Source organism: Marmota marmota, unplaced genomic scaffold (genome assembly GCF_001458135.2).
Source record: "Marmota marmota marmota unplaced genomic scaffold, marMar, whole genome shotgun sequence".
In the NCBI taxonomy this organism is placed as follows: Eukaryota; Metazoa; Chordata; class Mammalia; order Rodentia; family Sciuridae; genus Marmota; species Marmota marmota.
In genome coordinates, this window is record NW_025999900.1 from 42,937,018 (window position 1) to 42,955,103 (window position 18,086).

At 43.2% G+C, this 18,086-nt stretch overlaps 1 protein-coding gene across 34 annotated transcripts in view; it reads left to right on the top strand.

Annotated features, from left to right (window-relative positions):
- The window catches only part of Ttll5 (tubulin tyrosine ligase like 5), a 260,046-nt gene that overhangs the window by 154,216 nt on the left and 87,744 nt on the right, over positions 1 to 18,086 (top strand). For 6 of the 34 annotated variants that reach the window (XM_048799024.1, XM_048799027.1, XM_048799029.1 and 3 more), the window contains one exon: positions 8,306 to 8,409. The exons of the other annotated variants lie outside the window; for them this stretch is intronic. In XM_048799024.1, coding sequence (XP_048654981.1) covers positions 8,306 to 8,409 — 104 coding nt within the window. The remainder of the gene's footprint in view (positions 1 to 8,305; positions 8,410 to 18,086) is intronic. 34 annotated transcript variants of the gene reach the window in all.

The window sequence follows — 18,086 nt, forward strand, 5'->3', positions numbered from 1 at the left end:
TTCCCAAGTAACTAGGTCCTGTTGTTTCTCCTTTGACGCTTTTTCAGTTCTTTCTAGTTATCCAAAATCAAAAGCGCCCTATAAATAAGAGGTTCTCCCCAATCTGAGGGGCAGAGACGGGTTGTGGAAGAAGAGAAAAAAGCAGACAACCTTTCTTTTCCACTCCTACTCTCTACTCTGCCCAACCCACAGGAGTCTTAAGAGCTACTTCTAGAATATACTTGAGAGTGGAGGGGCATCTGCCATCTTGAGAAGCCCAGAGTAGGATAATTCTTTGTTAATCTTAACCTTTTCATGTTCATTGACCAGGAAGTTGTGTTCCTCTGATGTGCAGCTCTCTAGCTCTCGGGTGTTCTATTCTAATGATTTCTCCTCTCTGGGCCTCATTGAATATGCCTTCCGGCGTCCTCTATTTGAGTGTCAATGTGAAGGGAATACAGAAGGGAATACAGGCTTCCATCTCCTAGTTCTCATATCCTCTGTTTACTCTGATGAGACATTGCCACTCCTCCTTGTATAGTGGTTGTGTGTATACTTGTCTTTCTGCCCATATTAGATTATAAGCTCTCAGAGGGCAGAGACCAAGTCTTTCTTACTGTGTGCGCCACACAGAGCGCTCAAATGAGTGTTTTGTGGATGCCTGAAAGACCAGTGTTGTTTAGTACGGCAACCACGAGCTATGTGTAGATAATTAGATTTAATTCAAATGAAATAAAATGAAAAAATTCAGTTTCTCAGTTACATTATCCACAAATCAAGTATTTGAAAGCCACAGGTATCTTGTGGTTACCATATTGGGCAGCTCAGGACTACTAGATGGCTGGTGTAAATTGATGTGATAATGACCCAAACTTTGTCAATAGTTTAAAAAATAAAAAGAAACAAATTTCTAATGGCGTTTTTTTGATTATTTTCTTAGGCTCTTCAGTAGATCCTGAGCCTCTTTTGTTTAGATCTAAAGATTTACCACAGATGCTGATGTTGAGCTAATTTGTAGTGTTGGGAGGAGTATACACTGATACCTTGGAAATCTCTAAAGGTCAGAGCATTTCTTATTGGTGGCTAACCAATCAGTGGGGGTGCCTCAGAGGATGTGCCTCATTAGCCCTGTATTTTCCAAGATATCCATGGCTAGATGTTGGGGGAGGTCTTGCCTTCTCCCCACCCCTCCACCCCAACCCCACCTGCTCGACTGGCAGCCCTGCCCTGGCTTCTAGAGCCGCTCCAGCCCTGGGGAACAGCCAAACATGCGGAAGTGGTTACGTGTGCTGGCTCCCAGGGAAGCTGTGGCTAGCAGGGGGAGTGGGTGGGGTCCTGCCTGATGGCTTTTCAAAGAAGCCAAATCTTTGAAGTTTTGTTTCAGCAGCTGCCAGGTATGCAGTTTCAGCGCTTCACAGACTCTCTCCCCGTGTTCCCATATCCCATTTTTTCTTTATGATATGTGCATCGTATGTACAATGGAGCTTGGACTTTGGGAGCATAAATATGAAATTGTGGAGGAAGGAGGTCGAAATGACCCTCTTGGCTTTCTCTTTTCACTGTGCTGTGAATGGCCCCTTTAATATCCCATTTTCCTCTTAGCCCTGTCCCTTTCCAGTCACCTGCCAAAGGAGAGGCAGATTCCTTTTTCTTCTATTTTGGGAACATAGTGATAAGGTTTGAAAAATTGAAAGTGCTACAAGTCTGTGATAGCCGGGATATCAGGCTTGCCATTAGAGCTCCTTCCTTTTTCAGAAGATGAGATGATGACCTGCATCCCCCCAGCAAATAACCCGGATCCTGCTGGTCTTGGAGTACCCTTCTTGTTCACCTAGGCCAACAAGAAATACATGTGTGTTGACTGCACTTGTAATCAGTATATTTGTGGGGGCTGGGTAGGTACAGAGCCCCTTTAAATCCCACTCAGTACTTCCTGTTTCCCTCTCTTCTGCTTAGGGGAATCCCTTTCCCCAGTCCAGTCTCCATTCACCCCAAGCCTTTCCGAGCTGCCCTGAAGTGTGTTTCTTCCTCTGAACCCCTCTCCATGGACTTTAGTGTGTGTTCCTTTGTATAGGTAACCATCTTTTTCTGCCTTTATTTTTATACTCCTGAGATATCCGTTAAAGACAAAGACTATATATTTTTTTAAATATTTATTTTCTAGTTGTAGGTGACACACAATCTTTATTTCATTTTTTAATGTGGTGCTGAGAATCGAACCCAGTGCCTCACGTGTGCTAGATAGCACGCTACTACTGAGCTACAACCTCAGCCCAAAACTATATTTTATTTTTGCAAAAAGGACCCTGGAGCAGGAATGAGAAGACCTCTGTGCTGGTCCCAGCTCCACCTATCACCTATCACTCAGAACAAATCATTGAACAAAACTTGAACCTCATTTTGCCACATGGAAAGTGAGAATGCCTGCATTTCATGGAAGTTGGATGAATCATATTCGTGGACGTTCTTTATAAAGCACCACACACGGTTAGGTGTTTTCATATTATCAACGCTTATTGCTGTCAGAGCTGTTTATGTTGCCGATGTACACAGGCTAATCTCCCCGCACAGGTGAGTCAGCAGCTCAGTCTCATGTTACTCAGGTAGGCTGGCACAGGTTTAAAGCCTTCAGAGTCTGTTCCAGGTGCTTCCTGCCATCGCTCTGTCAGCACTCAAGCTCCTCCTTGCAGACCTGTGGGGTCACTGTTTTCTTAGAGTCTCCCCCTTCTCCTGTCAGGCCCAGAATGAGCTCTCTTTTAACTCTCTCAGTCCTTACAGCAGCAAGACATCCATCCCATTTTATCGTTTCAGCTGAAATGGTTCTCCTGGTGGACTGTGCCTCCTCATCTCAGCCACCTGCATCCCACAGCACTGCCCATCTGGGCCCTGGGCCCCTCCTTCTCCCCAGCCAAAGCACTCCCAACTTCCCTTCCTGTTCTTCTCTCACTGTCCTTGCTCTTCTGCCAGGCTGCCAACCCCCCGCCCCCAGTCACCCTCTTCCCTATCATCCCATCCTGTGTTTTCCTCCTTTCTTAGAGTTCTTGCCTTTCATTCAGAAGGGCTCTTCCCATTCCAAGACTCTGCTGTTTGGTGCATATTCATGCTCCTGTCTCCCTAAAGCACCCCCATCTTAGGAAAAGGGGGAGTAAAGAGGCACTGCCTTTTGTAGCACTATCATATGGCTTGAGAAGCTCTAATAAGATATCTGAGACCTCACATTTAAATATCATGACCTGCAAATTAAGAACATGTATTTTAGAGGCAGCCAATTTGGATTCCTCCTTTTTTGTCACAGTTATTTCACCTAGGGCAAGCTCTTAGAGCCCAGTATTCCTGTCTTAAAATGAGAATAAAATGCCTACTTCCTAGGGATGTTCTAAGCAGCAAATGAAAATTATGTGACTAGGAAAAGCCCTTTTAGGTGGGTGCAATGGCACATACCTGTAATCCCAGCGACTCAGGAGGCTGAGATGGGAGGATTGCAAGTTCAAGGCTAGCCTAGGCAATTTTGTGAGATTGTCTCAAAATAAAAGATATTAAAAGGACTGGGGATGTAGCGCCACTGGGTTCAATCCCCAGTACAAAAAAAGATAAAATCCCTTTTACATAGTCCCCACTAAAGACTATGTGTATGTTGGACATTATTATTCTTAGTATTTCCATGTCATCTACCCATATCCTGGTTTATAGATGTTAAAAAGTGAGTCTCAGAGAAGTTAGGAAGATTGTGCGAATTCTCACATCTGCTGAATGATAAAAGAAGGACTGGAACAAAGGGGCTTCTGGTTCTCTGGTGACAATTCCATTTGATCCCTCTGACTCCCATTTGTTCTAGTTTCCTTTTTTTTTTCTGAGTCACTTAACCACTGAGCTTCAGTGGTTTTACATTTTTTATTTTGAGACAGGCTCTCACTAAGTTGATTAGGGCCTCACTGACTTGCTGAGGCTGGCTATGAGTTTGGGATCCTCCTGCCTCAGCTTCCTGAGTCACTGCAATTATAGGCATGCGCCACCATGCATAGCTTAGTGTCCTTTCTTCAGATGGAATGTTGACCATTCCTGATGGAGGAATGTTCATCGACTCATCCATTTGTTTATTCAGCAGACATCTCACAACCAGGCTCTGGGTGTACAAAGGAATGTATTGTCGTAATGGTTAGTCCAGTGGGTAAGAAGTAGTCACTATGAAGATAGTCACAGTGCAAAAAGCATGCCAGCAAAAGGACACTTGAAGAGCAAGCTGTATCAGAGGAAGCCCAGGGCAGATTTTGCAAAGGGCAAAATGGTTTTTTCCTAGGTGAGGCAGAGAGGTATGGAAGAGGGAGCTGGAATGCAGCGGGGTAGGGGCTTCATGTGCAAGAACCCAGTATGCCTTGCTAAGAGGGTTGGCTGTATCCTGTTGTTTGCCATTTTAACTAGTGTCAAATGAAGTCAGGAATTGATTTTTGGCTTTTGGGGTTTTTTTTGTTGTTGTTATTTTTAATATATTCATGTCTTCATTATCTTACCCTTTTATCATTTATACCTAGTAAACTCTTTGTCATTCTGGATGCAGCCCAGTTGTGACCCAAAAATCTGTACACATTCTACTGACTTCCCAGGAAGGGGCAGCCTGCAGCTGTCACGTGTTCAAGTGAGAACTTGATGCCTTTCCTCCACCACGTCCTCTGGAGGACATGGTAGATAGGCCATGTGCTATAATACCCATTTCTACCTGTCCCTTGATGTAGTGACTGACACAAAGCATCCACTATCTCATATATAAGAATGAGTTCAGATACCTAGGTCCACAGTCACTGACCACACTTCTACTGACCACACTTCTGTCTAGCCCATCTTTGGTACCACAAGGAGTTCTGCACCATCTCTGGACTTTTCCTGCTCAGCCTGCGTGCTTCCTTGAATCTGAGCTTTGGCTTCACCTGGTAAGATACCTACTGCTCTGCTAGTCAAAGCCTGCCAATCTCAGCAGTTGTCATCCTTCCACATACTTAAAATTAGATCAGCACAACCAGAGGGACCAAACGTTTCAAAACAATACTCAACCCAGTGAATTCTACCTGGTGGAATCAATATTAAGGCAGAGCATTGTCTCCAGTGCCTATGAGGCATCCCTGCAGGACTGTGGGGTGTTTGAGCAGCACTACTTATTTACTGCCCTGACTAGACTCACTGCACTCATGCCTCAGGTATCTTCATATTCTAATAAACATGTGGTCTGTAGCTTGATGCTATACTTTTTTCCTGAAATGTTGCAAATGTACCCAGCTCCACACCATGCCACAGGAGTCAGTGGGCTAGGCATTTTGTTTGACAAGCATAGCTGTAACACTGTATTAATGGTGGCCCAGGCCTGTAATCCCAGCAACTCAGGAGGCTGAGGCAGGAGGATCACAAGTTCAAAGCCAGACTCAGCAACAGTGAGGCACTAAGCAACTCAGTGAGACCCTGTCTCTAAACAAAATACAAAATAGGGCTGGGGATGTGGCTCAGTGATCGAGTGCCCCGGAGTTCAATCCCCTGTAGTTCCCCATCATATACCAAAAAAGATAGATCTGTAGTTAGAGGGCTGGAGTGTATCTCAGTGGTAGAGCACTTGCTTAGCATGCAGGAAGCCCTGACTCAGTCCCTGGTAACCCCCAAAAGGTAGTCAAATATATTTTACACACTGATCAAATGTTACATGCTTGAGAAGTTTTCTCAATCAGAGCTAATGAGAGCCTCTTTCCTTTTGTGAAGAGCTGTGTTATAACCCAGCAATAGACTATCATGAAAATGGACCCTGAATTAAGCCCTGGTAGGAGAGCAGGCCACTGTGATACAATGCTTTGAATCTGACTTTTCTTTCCCTTTTCAAATGTTTATCTAATTGCATCAGTTACCTATCGCTGTGGGATGTAATAGTCCTACATTTGATAGTTTAAGACGGCCAACATTTACTGTCTCAGTTTCTGTGGGTTGGCAGTGGAGAAGCAGCTGGCTGGTTCCAGCTCAGGTTTTTTCTAGAAACTGCAGTTACAATATCAGCTAGGAGGGCTGCAGTCACTTGAAGGTTACTTAAGGTAGAGGATCTGCCTCCATGGGGGTCATTCTCACGTGGATGATGAATTCATGTTAACTGTAGGCAGGAGGCCGGTGAACTTCACCACCATGCTGCCTGTGTGATCTCATGACAAGCAGCTGCCCATCCCCACAGAATGGTGATTGAATAGGGATTAAGGTAGAGCCAAAATGTCTTCTGTGACCTAGCCCTGGAAGTCACATGTCATCATTTTTATTTAATTTTTTTCCATTGTGGTAAAATCGATGTGACATGAAATTTACCTTTTAGCCATTAAAATTTTTAAAAACATGATAAAATACAACATAAACTTTGCTGTCTTAACCATTTTTAGATGTCCATTCTAACAGTACTAAGTACACTCACATGTTCTGCAGCCATAACTGCCCTCCATCTTCATCATTCTTTTCAACCTTTAGAACTGAACTTCTTTCCCCATTAACACCCCATTCTTCCCTCCCTCTAGTCCCCAAAAACTACAATTCTACTTTCTTACTTTTAATGTTATTGCATTTTTATACATTTAATCAATTTGACGACTTTAGGCACCTCATAGTAGAATTATATAACTTTTGTCTTTTTGTGACTGACTTTATTTCACTTAATTAGCATCATGTCCTCAAGGTTCATCTATATAATAATGTGTCAGAATTGACTTCCTCTTTAAGAAGGACATCATACTCCATTGTATGTATGTGCCATACTTTGTTTCCTTATTCATCTACTGCTAGGCATTTGGAATGCTTCTGCCTTTTGGCTGTGGTGAATGGTTATACCCATATGATTCAGGCATGTAAGTATCTGTGTCCATGCTTTCTGTTATTTTGGGTACATAGCCAGAAGTGGAATTGCTGCATCATGTAATAAACTCTTTTTCTCAGGCTTGATTAATTAATTTTATTTTTCTTACATAAAAACTCTTTGTGGTGGCACTAGCTGGATTTCGAATCCCCTGCCCAAAGGCTCAGTTGTAGGTCTTTACTCCATGGCCTGGTAGGAAGATTTTGCACATGTGGTCTCTTCCCAGAGGTCAGGGGTCATATAGCTATACCTATTGGAGATGGCATCAAAGGTGGCCCTGGCAAAGTTGCCAGGTAGAACAGCACAGCCCCTGGCTGAAGTGCAACAGTTGTGGCCTCAGCATCAACTTCTTGGGCACAGGGGCTGAGATGTTGCTGGTGCCTTTGGGGGTGGGAGTAAGGATCCCCAGCACAGAGCTGCAGCCACCTTGTAGGCTCACTGCGCAGCATGATGGCCCTGCAGCTGGCAGTGGATGCCTCATTGGAGCACTTACCCTGAAGTGCCCATAGCGACAGACTTCTTGAATCTGGTGTATCGTCCAGCATGGTTTTACTCAGACCTAGTCTTCAACCCTAGCTTGGAGAGGGCATGCCCGGAAGAAGATAATCTCAAAATCCTCCGTGCTCAGGGAGGAGATGTAGACCTCCTCCGATTCTTGATGATCTTGTCCTTGACCAGGCAGCCCAACAAGGTGGTAGGGAGTCAGTCATTCCTTGTCTTCAGGCTTGCCTCTGCCATCTCAGGCCTGGGCCCAAGCATCTGCAGCCCTAGCTCCAGATGCCAGTGCCAACCCTCTCAAGAAGCTGCTCTGGCTACTTCCTGGACCTCTGGGCCTTCCCATAGCATCTCTGCCACTGGTGTGTTTCTTGAAGAACAATTCCCATTTTGAATAGAGAAGCACTATACTGCTTCTCCTAGCTTCTGTACCCGTTCTGCATTCCCCACAGTGCCACATCCTCGGCAACACTTCTGTTTTCTGTCTTTTTGATTGTCACCATCCTGGTGGGTATGAGTTTGGGTTTGCATTTTGGTTTGCATTTCCCTAATAGTGATGCGGAGCATCTTTTCATGGTTTTGTTGGCCGTTGGAATATCCTCTCTGGGTAAATTATCTATTCAAGTCCTTTGCCCGCTTTTTAATGGCTGTTTTATTGTTGCTGTTGTTTTAGGTGTTCTGTGTATATCATCCCTTATTGGATGTATGACGTGCAAATATTTTCTCCCTTTCCATAGGTTGCTTTCTTACTCTGTCAACAGCACAACCTTTGATACACAAAGTTTTTAATTTTGATGAGTACACATCTGTTTTTTCTTTTGTTGCCTTGTCTTTGGTGTCATGGCCAAGAAGTAGACTTGGCCAACTCCCATGGCATGCAGTTTTTGCCCTGTGTGTTCTCATAGCTTTAGCACTTGCGTTTGGGTTTCTCAGATGTTGCCCTTATGTGGCGTCCTGTGCTTAACCTAGGCCAGCCCCATTCAGCATGGAAGAGGCTGCAGGGATATGGACGGACACCAGGAGGTGGGACTCTTCAGGACCCATCATGAAGGTTGGCTCCCACAGTAATTCAGGTGCACAGTTTTAAAATGAAGTAATTCTAGAAGGTTTATAGTGACAATGGAATCCCTTGCCCTTCTTTCCCCAATGCTACTCAACTTTCATTTCCATGATCCAGGTAGAACTACTCTCAACTTTCTTTTACCAGTTTCTTGGTATTTACCTTATATTTCTAAGTCATGCTTGTTCTGCCATTTTTAAATTTTTTGTTCAGGAGATTTATCACTCTACGCCCTCGCCCTGCACCATGCCCTTCCTCCTGTGATGGCAGTAGAATGTTCTGTTAGATCAGTGCTCACTGTTGTCATTATCATGGCTACGTCCTCAAAAACTTTGGGGCTTCTTAAGTCATCATCTCTTCTCTCTGTTCTCCATTTCACTGTCATTCTATCTGACTTTCTGGGGATTTCCCCCAGTCATTGTTTATATTTTCTGCTTCCCTAAGTCAGACTTGGTATATGTTGTGAAGTTAAGAAATGTCCCAACTTTCAAATTTCTTCTGGTTCAGGACATTTTGCACAGGCTGCACACCAGGAGGACAGGGGGTTATACAGGTTTATTTTATCTTATGTTCGATAGACTGAAATATTTACATCCATGCCTTTAAAAATTAGTTGCATAGGAAGCACATTCATGTAACTACATCATATGGTAGTCTGACGTATACTGGCTATACGAAGTAAAGTCTTCTCTGCACAGCTGCATTGAAAGGTTGATTTGTATATTTTGTTGTGTCTTCTCCTATGGTTTCTTTTCCATCTTTTTTTGTCTGTTTAAATAAACATACTTAAATATTTTTAGCCACCATGTGGTTTTCCAGAGCATGAGTGTACCATATTTATTAAATATTAAAGAGTGCTCAGGTGTAGCCAGCTGGTGCATTTGTAGGGAATCTCTTGTACATATATCTTTGTGCACATGTGCAACTATTTCTGGAGAACAAATTTCTAGAAGTGGGATTGTTGGATCAATAATATGTTCACATTGAATCTTTATAATTACTGTCAAAATTGGCCTACAGGAAGGGCGTCCCAATCCCCGACTCCCAGTCTGGAGGGCAGAAGCACGTCCTTTCCTTGTCCTCGGCCTGCATGGCCTGCCATTGACCTTTCCAGCTATTACCTGGACCATTGTATACAAGTTACCTCCCATTTTTACTGATAAAGGAATTAAGAGGAGAACCTGTCTTCAGATACATTACCTTAGAGGTGTTTTGGGACAGGAAGACAGCCAGGAGGGGGAGGGTTCTCTGGGCTTGTTCTTATGTCATTAAAGCTAGAAAGCATCCCCGAATCTGCATCTTCTTTCCCTCACACTTCTTAGGTGCTTTTCTCTCCTGGTTCTGTTTTGTTTTTTTTTTTTTTTACCAATTTCACCCAGGAGCCTAATCCTCCTCCCTCCCTCAATAATGAATAACCAGGAAAGTCACAGAACCCAGAAAACTGAGTGAAAGAAGCTTAAGGAAAATATTAAGAAGGAAGAAAACTGTTTGATGTACTTTTAATATAAAATGTGGAAAAAGCAGAGAAAGGTGGGGGTTGGGAGGAGGGAGGAAAGAGATTATTCACGGTAATGGGAACCAAATGTTGGCTGGGCACACCATGGCGTTCTCACACTCTTCCTGTAAACGCTGCGGCTTTTCAAAGTGATAATACTGGAGAGCCAGCAGCCAGGACACACCTTAACCCTTCCCTGCCTGGATGCTCCTTCAACTGAGATTCAGAGGTAGTGCCTGCTGGGAGGAAGTTCTGGTGCACAGACGGGTTCTGTGCCCCTCGTGCCCCTGTGGATGGAAGAAGGCAGGCCAAGGCCAAGGATGAAGAGAAAAGCACCTGCCTGCTCAGACCCCCTCTCTGTGCACCAGAATCTCTCCTATGAACAGCAGGCCCCCTGCTTGGCTTACCAGTTACCATGATGGTATCTCCTCATTTTGCTGTCTCAAGGGGAACTTAAAAGGAGATGAGAACCCTCACATGACAGGCAGACGGTCCTTTTCCATTGGTAATAGTCCGTTATTTGAAAGCCCTCCAGCTGAGGTGTCTTCTATGCCAGTGGGAAGTGGAAGCATTATTGGAGTCTTGGGCCTTAGTCTCTCTGGGTTATCCATTCTTGCCACTGCAACAGAGATGTAAAGGCCATTCAGAGATGAAGGGCTTTGCCTGACCCTGTGACTTCCATGTTTTACACAGTCATCTGCCTCTTGGTCCAGCCATTCATTCAAGGAAGGGCGTATTGAATGAAGCTCCTGGTTCAGCTGGCCCTTCACTTCCATCTAGATTCAAACTTTGTCCACGTGGCTTTCAAAGTCCATCTTACACTAGAAAGAAAAGATTGTTTTTGTGTGTGTCAAGTATTTCCCATTTCAGAGGGACAGCCACCGAATGTAGGGCAGTGGTGGCAACAGAGCAGACAGCACTGGCGAGCCAATGATGCTCAGACTGTGCTCAGCTGTGCGGGCTGCGTGACCTCTGTGTGACCCAGTTGGCTCATTTTCTTTACCTTCTAGCAAGGTTAAAGGTCATTTATTGTTTTGTTTGCAGTTTGGGGGATTGAATTCAGGGGTGCTGTACTACTGAGCAACATCCCCAGCCTTTTAAAAATTTTTTTGGTTTGAACCAAATCTAAATTGTCCAGTCTGACCTTGAACATGTGATTTTCCTGCCTCTGCTGGGATCACAAGCATGCGCCACTGTGCTGCCTGGCTTGTTAAAGCCTTCACTGAGATTAAAGCAAGAAAAACATCTACCCGGGTTGGGGTTGTGGCTCAGCAGTAGAGCACTCACCTAGCGCCTCCGAGGCCCTGGGTTCAATCCTCAGGACCACGTAAAAGAAAATAAGTAAAAACAAAGGTGAACAAGTAAAAGAAATATTTAAAAAAAAAGAAAAACACCTACCCTTCTTTATCATGATCCTCGTATTACATACAGCTAAATGTGAAACATCTCTTGTCTGTAAAAGTTTTTAAGTCATCTTTGAGCTGATTTTGTGGTTGGGTGTCTATGATCCATTCCGAGTTAAATTTTATAGGTGGTATGAGATTTAGGTTGTGGTTCGTTGTGTGCTGATGGGCATGCAATTTTTCCAACACCATTTATTAACAACAAGTGTCTTAAAAAGGTTATTGTTCCTCCATTCTATTGGTTTTGGAGCTTTATCAAATTTCAGTTGAATATATTTGTGTAGATATTTGAATGATTTTAGTATTCTAAAACAAAGGTCTATAACAAGAGTAGTTTGTTAGAAAGTCTTTGGCAAGGGATGTTTTAAGTTCTGATTTTTCTGTTCAGTGTTACTGTGGAGGCATACAGAGTTAGGTTTAAAAACAGCTATTTGTTTAATTCTTATGTGAACTTGTAGAAAGTATTTAGCCTTAAGCATCAATTTTCTCATCTGTAAAATGGAATAATGCTGTCTCAACAGGTTGGCCTGGAGGCAAACAAAAAAAGAGGTATCTTAAGAGCTCACCTTGGAATCAGACATTAGAAAGACATGCTTGTCCACCCTGCGCCACACTCACCTGTGCCCTTTGCATTCCCCAAACCTTAATGGTTCTAATCCTTTAGACAGCAACTTCTTCATGAGTTCATGGACATCCCAGTTAAAGCTACTGTGCTGTGCTGTGCTGTGCTTAAATGGCAGTTTTGACCAGTGACATTTCTATTTCGGAATGTGTGAGAGCTCTCTCTCTACCAGCTTTAGAGACAGCATCTATGCACCCTCCCCAACTCCTTCCATTTGGCCACCTTGGCTTTCCTGTTGTTCTCTGCTCTTTTCACTGCTTTTCCTTCTGCCTGGGATTGCTGATCACCTTTGGAGACCCAGGTAAAATGTCCTATCTGCTTTGAAGCCTTCCTTAGGAAGTTGTTCCCTTCCTCTTGCTCTCTAAAACTAAAGCTAGTGTCCTGTTCCTAGTCCAGTGGCCAGCAGCAATCACAACATACTGGGACAAGACTGGAACAGAACGTGCTGAAGTACCGTGGCTGCCGCAGTGCTTAAAGTACCCTACCATGGGATATTCACTCATAAGTACTTTCCTAATTTTGTAATAAGATTGGGTTCTTTGTTAAAGAGAGTAACAAAAGGAAGACAAGGAAAAGACACTAACATTAATTGAGCACCCAGCTTCTGGGCTCTGTGTGATCCATCCTATTATTCTTGAAAACATGGCTGTAACATGGACGGCGTTCTGCTCGTGTATGAGTGGTTACATCATCAGAGAGGTCACCATTTGTCTTGGTCACTCAGCAAGTGAGTGATGGTGCAGGAGACCAGTTCTTTCTGATGTGAAATCTCCTGCTTCTCAACATCCCTCCTGGTCACCACTGGTCTTTTCACGGTGGCATCCTGGACCAGTTACACCTGTTTATTGATGATGACGTGCGAAGGGAGATGGGAGTATTTCTGAAACCAGCCCTGGTGGAATGAGAAACGATCTTTTTGTGGACACAAGTAAAGAGAAATGTAGTAGCTGGAGCCATACAATTCAGCCTCATGATGTCTTCATCCCAGGCTATGGATTTGTGCAGTTGTCCACATTTCATAAGGGTCAGTGTCATAGAAGGCTTTGTATGGGGACAGAAAACATCAATAACCTGAGAAGCTGACCATAAATATATGTCTTGTATTTATAACTTGGATTAAACTGCTCCTTGCTTTGTTTGCTGGCTCTGGATATAACTTTCTTTCATAGATTTGACCCAGCAGGTCAGGCCCATCCGAATGGCCACTTTACATGATGGGTAGTTATACAGTAGATCTCTGTTGACTCTGAGCGGGTGGAAACATGGATTGTTCTGTCCTCTTGGCTCCTTTCAATAGCCTAGTCATACAGGTGTTTGTCAGCACGTCTCTTAACTGTCATGTGTCATTTCAGCTCTGGGTTAGCAAGCATATTTGGTTTAATGGCTGTAGCATTTAGATGAAAACCATTTTTTGTGTGTGTGAAAAGGAAGAGGTAATGAAAGATGTCCCTGTTAGCCTCCAAATCATTTATGGACTTGGTGCATGGCGAATTAGGCCACAAGACAGACATACAGATGAATCATGCATTTTTTCATCAGCAAGTGTAATGTCTGAATTTTGAGCTTTACAGATACAGATTTATATTTAATTCAATCCCTAAAATGCAAATTCTCTATTTCTACTTTTATCATATTCATACCCAAAATGATCTGCCTCTATACCAAGAGGGCACAGTTACCATTGGATACAAGAATTTATATCAGTTTGTGAGAAATTTGTGTTATGGCCCATGAAACTCAAAAATAACACAAATAATAGTAACTAATTGCTTTATGCACCTAATTCATTTAATAGCTATTTTTGACTTTTGCCAGCAAGTGTTCTAGGACCTTAACATGTGTTAGCTGATTTAGTGCTCACAGCTACTCTGTGAGTTGAGTATTATTATCACCCATTTTACAGATGAAGGAACTAAGCCCAGGGGAGATGAAATAACTTTCCCAATATGACACAGTTGCTCAGTGGCACTCAGGATTCAAAGTCAGCAACGAGGAGGTGGAATCTGTACTTGTAATCACCCTACCAGTGATTCTCCTGGTGTATCAGAATCCTCTGATGAGCTTGCTGGGACCAACCCCAGAGTAGGCGTGGAGTGAGACACAGTTGTTGTCGTTGTTTAACAAGTTCCAGGGTGCTGCTGCTGCTGCTCTTCCAGGGACTGCAGTCACACTGTCCTCTGTTCTGCTGCCTGTCCTGGGGTTGGCAATGACACGGTATTCAGTGCAAGTGCTGAGGTGCAGGATGGTGTGTTTTCATGGTCTGATCCTATCAAATACAGGTTCCTCTATTTCATGCCAACCATGACCTTGGACTAGGCCTTCTAGTTCATCTTGAGCAAATTCAGTTTACCTGTGGTATAACAGAAACATGTGCCATGGTTACTAAGCCGTGGGCCTAGTGTGGTGAAGAGCTAGCTGTTTGCGTAGGTTGTATGTGAAGGTAGCTCGGGAACGGGCTCCTTGTAGCAGTTATGTCTGTACTGCCAGAGGAAAAAGACTCGACCAGAAGTGTACATTTTATTTCCCCTACTTTGGCCGTATAGCTTTTTAAAAAGAAATCTCCATTCTTGTGATTTCCCAGTATTGTTCCTATTTAAAAACATTTTTAGTTATAAGGAAAGAAAAAGGACAGGTGGAAAGGTTTTTTTTAAAAAAAAGAAAAAGAAGAAGAAGAAGGGTGGAGTTTTTGGAGTTGCCTCTCATTTCCCTTGGCCGTCTCAGGGAGGGGACAGAGGCAGGTTCCTGGAGCCAGAAAAGCTGTGGCCTTGACTGTGCCAAGTTGCCTGCTGTTTCGCTTCCTGGGAAAAGGGGAGAAGTGAAGGGAGCCCCGCTGCTATGATGGGGCAGGAACTGTGACACTTTGCAGGCTGTTTGTGTGCACTGGGTTTGAACCCGGCTAGGATTCGGTGTGGATGTTCTTGGAAACTGGCACGTCAGCTGCCCTGGACAGTCTGCACATTAGCTTTCACTCTAAAAGCTTTTCCTGGCTTGCTTCTACAGGCTGTGGAAGCAAGGTGATGGCCGTCAGTTTTACAGGGGCCAGCTGTGCCTGTCTGTGCCTCCATTATTGTCACAAGGCATCAGACTTTTCCCTTTATTTGATAAAAATCCTCCAGAGCTGGACTCGGCCTTCACTGTTGAATGGACTGGTGTCAGGGAGTTCTCCTTTGGCTTTCTTAAAGGTCACTCTTCGCTCACTTCTTTTTTAGCTCACAGCTACATTTTTTGGGCTTCATGTGGTATGCTGGTCATGCCAAAATAAAGAGCTGGATCAAAGACATTTCTTGTTCATAAGGCTAAAGATCAGTCTGTTTTTTCAGATCCAGAAAACGAATAGATAAAGGACCAAGGAGTCTACATAACTGGCCATCTCCCAGGATCCAAAATTGCCTTCTAGAACAGTGCTATGAACTTAACCTTTGGAGAGGTTTGGTTTTATATCTAGCTTTGTGTTCCATAAAGCTAGCTCCCAGAGTCTCTGCCAGATGTACTAAGAAATCCAACTTTGTCCTTATTTCCTCCTCCTGGGGACCATTCCATCAATCATGGAGTGGTAGGGGTGTGGAGACAGCCTAAGTCTGGTTCGCATTCTGCATCCACTGTCAAGTCCAGCTGGCTGGGATCGCACTGTACTCTTAAAGGACAGGCATATCAGATCCTAGCTTTTTGACATACCTCAGTGTGTTCTTCTAAATTTATGACACTGTCACATAATTATTTAGTAAAATCAAAGTACAGTTAGTCAGAATATCCCCCGACATCTTTTCACCCATACTGCTGCTTCTTTTTCTTTTTTTAAATCTGTTTATTAAATGAATCATTGGAAAGTTTTCTTCTCAGTTGCTTGTAGTTTTGTGTTTCAAACTTGATATCTTACTTGGATCCTGCACATGTTCTTAGTATCTTCTGACATTTTTTTTTTCCTTTGTTGATTTTGAGTCACCTTATTTTAATTTGTCATTCTAGTCTGCCTTCAGCTTTTCTGCTAAGATATATAGTAAACAATAGGGGAAAGATCAATTTTTCAAGTCCTATTTGATGTACATCTTCTTCTTATTTAGGGTTTTAGTTTTCAGGGCACATCGTTGTCCCAAACTCTTAATTCATCAAGGAAAGTGAAACTCATCGGGAGTCAAGCTTTCTTATTTTCTCTGTTGAATTGCTGTGTCCAAAGAAGAGCAGTTCATATGATTGCTAATTCCTGATTTATGTTTCTAGTGTTTGTGATAGTGGTTCAGTGGATAATTTTGTGCAAAGCAGGAGCTCATATACTGGGAAAGGAAGGGAAGAGAGAGAGATAAATTAGATGCAGAATATATCATTAAGCTGTCAATTTCAGGCCCAAATCTAATAGATTAGCAAACCAATGGTTTGGCAGGCCTTAGAGAGGGAGAAAGGGAATCACTTAAACATAGCATTGATTAATGAAAAAAATAAGTCTTGCTAGACTAACCTCATTTGCCTTCATGGTAGAATTACTTTAGTGAGAGAAGATCAGGCAACTAAAAAAGAATGACTGTAACTGAGTTTCAGCAAGACATAATGAAATCTTGTGAGCACAAGAGAGAAAAGTGAATAATGCTATCATTAAGAATATTTGTTAACTAAATGGGTATATATACCCAAACCATGAATCAGTGTAACTTTGGGAAGTAAGTTCCTGTCATTGGCTCACTAGTTCACCATTTTTATCAATGAATTCATTTATCCATTCATATTTATTTAGGTGCCTACCATTTGTTGGACACTCCTGAATCTAGAAGAGACATGAATCCTATTTTCAGATGATAAGAAGTGGGATTTTCATGACATAATAAAAACTTTAGATGACATCAGGTTTGCAGTAATTTAAAGACTAGAATGATGAATCTTAAGAAAAAACTTGACCTTTCCACATGGATCCAAAAACTCAAGTGTGCCGAAGGCTTAAGTGTTGAGCTTAAGGGTTTAGTAAGTGTTACAGAGACTAATAATGGAATAAGAACTGTCAAACCCGAATATTATCATGTGGGAAAATGTTTGCAGCTATCACTAGAAGAAAAAAAAAAAAAAGCAGGTTATACGGCAGATAATTCAGAATCACTCTATGCATCAGAATGTTGACAAATGTTTATAGTAGGCTTCTTTATTTGTTGGGTCATGCATGACTTTTGTTCTAGAATTTTTTTCTGTTTCTCAGGTTTAAGGCATTGAGAATACATTGTTTTTGTTCCTTAAAAAATCACTTTTGTTTTTCATTTTGCAAATGTGGAAGGGGGTGTGGCCACTGCTGGTAGTTTAGGCTTGGGGTTGGGGAGAAGGAGGAGGAGTGTGATGATCCCTCTCAGTCCTCAGTGCTCCAGGGCCCCAATAGTTGGCCCTCCCTGTGATGAATGTCTTTAGTAAACCCACACTTACCTGCAGGAGCCAGAACCTTGCCTGAGTTTATTCTCCAGCTGGCTTGGCTGATAGCAGGCCTCCACCATTGAGTCCCCTCCTGCAGGGCTGCAGCGCCACACCTGCCCCTGGTAGGTGAGATTGGCAAGTGAACTTTGCCCTCCTGATCACACATCCTGGATCCATTCGTTTCACTCCCCTCACTTATTACCCTGGTTACCCCACATGGACACAGTACTTGATACGGGATCAAAAAACTTCTTTGCCTCTCTTCTTTCTGGGAAGTAACAGAACTTCTCACCTCTGTTCCTTACTGTCTTCACTCCACTCCCATCCCAACCAAAGGTTTGGTTTCACTTTCCATAAGAAGAATGTTAACAGTAGCTAACATTTATTACACGTGCCAGCATTGTAATAGATGCTTTACAGCATTATCACATTTAATCCTGGGGCCAGCCTGTGAGAGGTGGGGTTGACGGTTATTCCCATCTCACAGCTGAGGAAACCAAGGCATGGAGAGGTTAAATATGTTGCTCTTAGTGGTACAGCCAGGATTTGAACCTAGCAGTCTTGTTCCAGATCCCAGCTCTAGGTCACTAGGATGCTGCCTCCCAGTCTGGTTTGGTCCAGTTACGAACTTGTGGTGTGGCTCCAGGGCTGAAAGCCTCCACTGCTCCAGATTTCTCTCACTAACCCTGGCTTTGGTTTTCATGCAAACAAAATCATATTCACACATTTGCACACACGTGCTCACCCTCTCTCTCCCTTTCTCCCCTCCCTCCTCCCTCTCTTCC